Source organism: Myotis davidii, unplaced genomic scaffold, assembly GCF_000327345.1.
Source record: "Myotis davidii unplaced genomic scaffold, ASM32734v1 scaffold1240, whole genome shotgun sequence".
NCBI classification, from domain to species: Eukaryota; Metazoa; Chordata; class Mammalia; order Chiroptera; family Vespertilionidae; genus Myotis; species Myotis davidii.
Window position 1 is genome coordinate 12201 of NW_006292285.1, and position 5986 is coordinate 18186.

Sequence of the window (5986 nt, forward strand, 5' to 3'; positions counted from 1 at the left end):
CTCAGAATAAAACATATTAGAGCTAAAAGGTATTGGAGGGAAATTTATCACCCTAAATATTCATTTCAGAAAATTAAAACCAGAACCCTGGCCAGGTAGCTAGCTCAGCTGGTTAGAACACTGTCCTGATACCTCAAGGTTGTGGGTTCAATCCCGTTAGGGTGGCTACAAGAATCAACTAATGGAAACATAAATAAATAGAACAACAAATTGATATCTGTCTCTCAAATCAATATTTCCCTGTTCCTTCCTCTCTCTAAAATCAATAAATAAATTTAATTTTTTTTAAATTAAGTAACTAAAACCCAGAAATCATTGAGCCCACATTCCACTTAAGGGTAAGACACTGATCTTTGCTTCTAGAATAAATTTTCTTATAGACTTATTTCTTATGAATTTTGACCAATAAAATGTGATATTCACGAAGGCGTTACCACATGGTTTACATACAAAGGGTTTCACTCAGTTGTAAATTCTCAAGACTTCATAAAGATGAGCAACAATTTCCTTTCTTAGTAAGAGGATGTCTCCACAGTGTGAGATCTCACATGTTGCCTAAGATTTGTAAATCTTTGCAGACATTCCCATACTGCTTACATTTATAGGTTTTCTCTAGTGTGAGTTTTTACATGTCTTCGAAAGTAGGCAGGGCAAACAAAGGCTTTCCCACATTCCTTACATTCATATGGTTTCTCTCCAGTGTGGCTTCTTACATGTCTTCGAAAGGATGACGGACAACTGAAGGCTTTCCCACATTCCAGACATTCAAATGGTTTCTCTCCAGTGTGCATTCTGACATGTACAGTTAGGTATGAAGAATGACGAAAGGCTTTCCCACATTCCTTACATTCATAGGGTTTCTCCCCAGTGTGTGTTCTCATATGAATCCTAAGAGCTGAAGGATAAATAAAGGCTTTTCCACATTTCTTACATTCATAAGGTTTCTCTCCAGTGTGAGTTCTTACATGTACTGTAAGGTGGGAGGAACTAATAAAGGCTTTCCCACATTCCTTACATTCATAAGGCTTCTCTCCACTGTGAGTTCTCAAGTGTTCCGTGAGGGATGAGGAACGACTAAAAGCCTTCCCACATTCCTTACATTCGTATTGTATCTTTCCAATGTGATCTCTCACGTGTGCTCTAAAGGATGAGGGACAACTAAAGGCTTTTCCACATTCCTTACATTCATAAGGTTTCTCTCTACTTTGATTTTTCACATGGGTATTCAGGGACGTTAGAAGATAGAAGGCTTTTCCACATTCCAGACATTCATAGGGTTTCTCTCCAGTATGTTTTCTCATGTGGATACTTAAGGAGGAGGGACAATTGTAGGCCTTCCCACATTCCTTACATTTATAGGGTTTCTCTCCTGTATGTGTTCTGACATGTACAGTGAGTTTTGAGGACTCACTGAAGGCCTTTCCACACTCTTTACATTCATAAGGCTTCTCTCCAGTATGAATTCTTATATGTATTATAAGGTGAGAGGAAGAACTAAAGGCCTTCCCACATTCCTTACATTCATATGGCTTATCTCCACTATGGATTCTTTTGTGTTTAGAGAGTGAGGAGGAGCAACTAAAGGCCTTCCCACATTCCTTACATTCATAAGGCTTATCTCCACTATGGATTCTTTTGTGTTCTGTGAGGGATGAAGAACAGCTAAAGTTTTTTCCACATTCCTCACATTCATAGTTTGTCTTTCCAGTGTGAATCTTCATATGTGCCCTAAAGAATGAAGAACAGCCGAAGGCTTTGGTACACTCCTTACATTCATAGGGTTTCTCTTCTGTGGGAGTTTTCATATGCTTCTTGAAACAAGCGAGAAAATGGAAAGCTTTTCCACATTCCTTACACTGATAGGGTTTGCTTCCAGTGTGAGAGCCAATGTGATTCTTAAAGGATAAATGATCCGTGAAGACCTTTTTACATTCATGGCATTCATAGGATTTTATCTCAGTAATTCTTTTGGGCATACTAAGATTTGAAATTTGGCTGAAGGTTTGTCCAGATTGATTTTCTTCGTTACGTTCATAGATGTCCTCCACCACATTACTTCTTTTAAAAATAAAAAGCACATTATTAGTAATAAATACATTTTTACCATTTTCAGTGACTATGTGTTTTTTGCCCTGTCAAGTTATAAGATGAAAGTTCTCACAAAGGGCTCTACAATAGCAAGTATTTATCAATGAATTTTTCACTAATCGGATTTTTTTCATAATTGCTTACAACTGTCAAACGCTGAAGATCTGTCTCATTTGTGGCGGGGGGCGGGGAGGGGAATATCTTGTGAAAATTCTTTCTGCAATCACAATTTTGACCAAGTTTTATGTACATGGTTTTTAAATCTCATGACATTTTAAAATTCTCTTCTGAGGTACCACTTTCTTTTATATGAATGGCACTCACCTCAAATGTCTCTTGGGGTTTTTGTTTTTATAACCAATGCAATGGTATTCCCAGTTTTTGTATAAAATGGATGACCAGGAATCATCCTTTTTCAATTTTTCTTTTCTCTGCTGATTGGATGCTTTTTCTCCATAAATATCTTGCGAAGTGACTGATTCATTACTTTTAAGTTGAGTCTCCAAACCTGAAACAAAAGGTCAAGGTACCTATGAGCAAAGGGCTTTTGGCACTACGGCTGTTTCAAGACTTTGGTAATAAGCACAAGGGTCAATATGTTAAACAACTGACTAAGAAATAATTCCATGAAGATTGAGACTGATGGTAACATGAACAGGGTATTATTAGAATAAAACAAAAAGGAACTGGGTAAAATGTACATGACCAAATACTAACTTACAAAGAGGAAAGTCTTTTCCAAAAACAAAGGAAGTGTGAAAGGACTAATAAAATGTCATAACAGTAATCAATGGTATCTGTGAAAAATCTGCCTCTCAGACAAAAGTTTCATTTTGCTTTTATTTTATGTTTCCAAATGTAATATCCCCCAACCAGGACAATTTCTCACAAGAATTCTTGCCTTCCTGGTGCTCCCCATGGATAGTCCTTCTCTTTGCTATCTCCAGGTCCTCCTCTTGTTTCCACTGGAAGATCAGACAGGGTGTATGTAATGGATATCCTATTGATGCAGAAAGGCATAGCACATGAAAGAAAACAATGAGGAACCATAAACATTTCCATGAGACAAAGCAAAACTTTGGTCTCTGATACTATAAAGATGGGGCAAGTGTGAATTTAATTGCAACAAAATGTCCAAAAAAATTTTTAAGAGGAGGAGTTGTAACATAGCTTCTGATATCTAGAACTGATCTTTCATATCTAATCCTCAGTATTACTAGAAGTTGGTCTGATACTTACAGTCAGGCCATTTTCTTCTCCAGCTGAACACAAATAATCTCACAGAATACCAATCTTAGATAAGGTTACTCTGATACCATTGTAAAATGAAATAAGACCATTTTAAAATGTAGTCTAAGGACAGGAAAAAATTTAGTGTAAGGACAGGCATTATGCCGCCCACAAAATACCCAATAATAGAATTTTCCCCACTTTCTATTAGCATCCAATCTACCCAAGTGAGTTCAATCCAAGTGGGTTGAACAATGTCCACCCAAAATCCATATCCAGCCCTGGCCAGTGTGGCTCAGCAGTTGGAGCATTGGCCCACGCATCAAAGGGTCATGGGTTCAATTCCTGGTCAAGGGCACGTACCTGGGTTTCAAGTTCGCTCCCCACCCCTTATGGGAAGCAACCAGTCAATGTGTCTCTCTTACATTCTCATTCTCTCTCTCTCTCTCTCTCTGTCTCTGAGTCTTTTCCACTCTCGCAGCTTCCCACCCTGTCTCTGCGCTCTCTCTCTCAGTCTCTATCTATCTATCTCTCTCCCACTTCCTTCCGTCCTTCCACTCTCTCTGAAAAAAAGCAATGAAAAAAATATCCTCATGTGAAAATTAACCCCCCCAAAATTATTTTTAATCCATGTCTAAATAGATTAATGAAACAGAATAGAGTTCAAAAATAAGTCCATAAAAATAGTCAACTCATTTTTTAAAAAAGGAACAAAGGCAATACAATGGAGAAAAAATATTCTTTTTAACAAAGACTAGAACTAGATATTAACATCCAAAAAAATGAATCTAGACACAAACTTTATACTCTTCACAAAATTTGATTTTACAAACCTAAATTTACAATGCAAAACTATAAAACTCTTAAAAGATAATAGGAGAAAAATCTAGATGACCTAGGGCTTGGCAATGACTTGCTAGATACAATACCAAAGGCATCATCTACAAAAGGAAGAATTGGTAAAGGCACATACCCAGGCTGTAGGCTCAATCTCCAGTAGGGGGCGTGCAGGAGGCAGCTGATCAATGATACTCTCTCATCATTGATGTTTCTTTTTCTCTCTCTCCCTTTTCCTTCCTCTCTGAAATCAATAAAAATATAGTCTTTTAAAAAATAGTTAAAAAAAAAAAAAAAGCAATGAGATACCACCATACACCTATGAGAATGGCCAAAATCTGGAACACTGACAACACCAAATGATGATTAGGATGGGGAGCATCAGGAATTCTCACTCAGTGCTGGTGAGAATGCAATATGGTGCAGCCACCTTGGAAGACAGGCTGGGGTTTTTTAATAAAACTAAACATAACATTCCCATAGAACAGACAATCCTGCTCTTTTGAATTTACCCAAATGAGTTGAAAACATGCACACACATTTACAGAAGCTTTATTCATAATTGCCAAAAGTTGAAATATGTCATTCTATGTTTGTCCATACCATAGAAGGTACAACACCAAGAGTGAAGCCTGATGTACACTATGGACTCAGGTGATGAGGGTATGTCAATGCAGGTTCATCAATTGTAACAAATAACCCACTCTGATGGGGGATATTGTACATGTGTAAGGGGGAGGGGTATATGGGAAATCTCTATACCTTCTGTTCAATTTTGCTGTGAGCCTAAAACTGCTCTAAAAATAAATAAATGTTTGGGTTTTGTTTGTTTTTTAATTCATGTGCTGAACCTCAGAATGCTTCCTTATTTGGAAATAGGGTCATTGCAAATATAATCACATTAAGCTCAAATTATACTGGAGTGGGGTGGGCCCTAAATCAAATAACTAGTGTCCTTATACAAAGGGAGGGACTTAGAGACAGAGAGAAGACAGAGGCAGAGATTAGAGAAATGTATCTGCAAGTCAAGAACACCAAGGATTTATTTCTCGCCACCACCAGAAGCCAGGAAGAGACAAGCAGGATTTTTTCCAAAAAGCTTTCAGAAGGAGCAAGACACCTTGATTTTGGACCTCCAGATCCAGAAATGTGAAAGAATAGGTTTCTTTTGTTTTTAGTCATCCAGTTTGTAGTATTTTGTTATAAAAGTCCCAGTAAACTAATACAGCCTGCTTGCATAGACCCATCCCCAAATCACTCAAAGTTCAAATCCTATCATATGTACTTTCTAAAACCCTCTTACTATGACATCCCACAGCTCCTTGTGTCATGTATTCTCCCTTGCTGCACTGAATAATTAACCCAACTTGTTTAACCTTAAGTATGTTGCTGGTGGTCTTTTAGTAAAGGGCATTGATGGCAGCAAATTCTCAAAAGGTCCCAAACCATAAACCTCCCTGGGTCCCAAAGAGACCATATATATATATACATATACATATAGATATACATATAGATATACATACATATATATATGTATATGTGTGTGTGTGTGCGTGTGTGTGTGTGTATGTATATACATATATTTCTTAGATTTTTAGAGGCCAGGTGCACGAAATTCATGCACTGGGGGAGAGGGGGGGATGTCCCTCAGCCCAGCCTGCACCCTCTCCAATCTGGGACCCCTCGGGGGATATCCAACTGCCGATTTAGGCCCAATCTCACAATCCGGGACTGTTTGATCCCAACCGCTCACCTGCCTGCCAGCCTGATCACCCCCTAACCACTCCCCTGCCAGCCTGATCAACGCCTAACTGTTCCCCTGCAGGCCCGG

General features: G+C 38.3%; 1 protein-coding gene across 2 annotated transcripts in view; it reads right to left on the reverse strand.

Annotated features, from left to right (window-relative positions):
• Nucleotides 1–226: 226 nt before the first annotated feature.
• The window catches only part of ZNF699 (zinc finger protein 699), a 10158-nt gene continuing 4398 nt past the window's right edge, over nucleotides 227–5986 (reverse strand). The window contains exons 4-6 of one of the 2 annotated variants that reach the window (XM_006765688.2): nucleotides 2978–3088; nucleotides 2413–2596; nucleotides 227–2055 (exon numbers count right to left, since the gene is read on the reverse strand). In XM_006765688.2, the coding sequence (XP_006765751.1) occupies nucleotides 600–2055; nucleotides 2413–2596; nucleotides 2978–3088 (1751 nt within the window). In that variant the 3' untranslated portion in view covers nucleotides 227–599. Of the gene's footprint in view, nucleotides 2059–2412; nucleotides 2597–2977; nucleotides 3089–5986 lie in introns of both variants that reach the window. The other variant, XM_006765687.2, reaches the window with a different exon arrangement.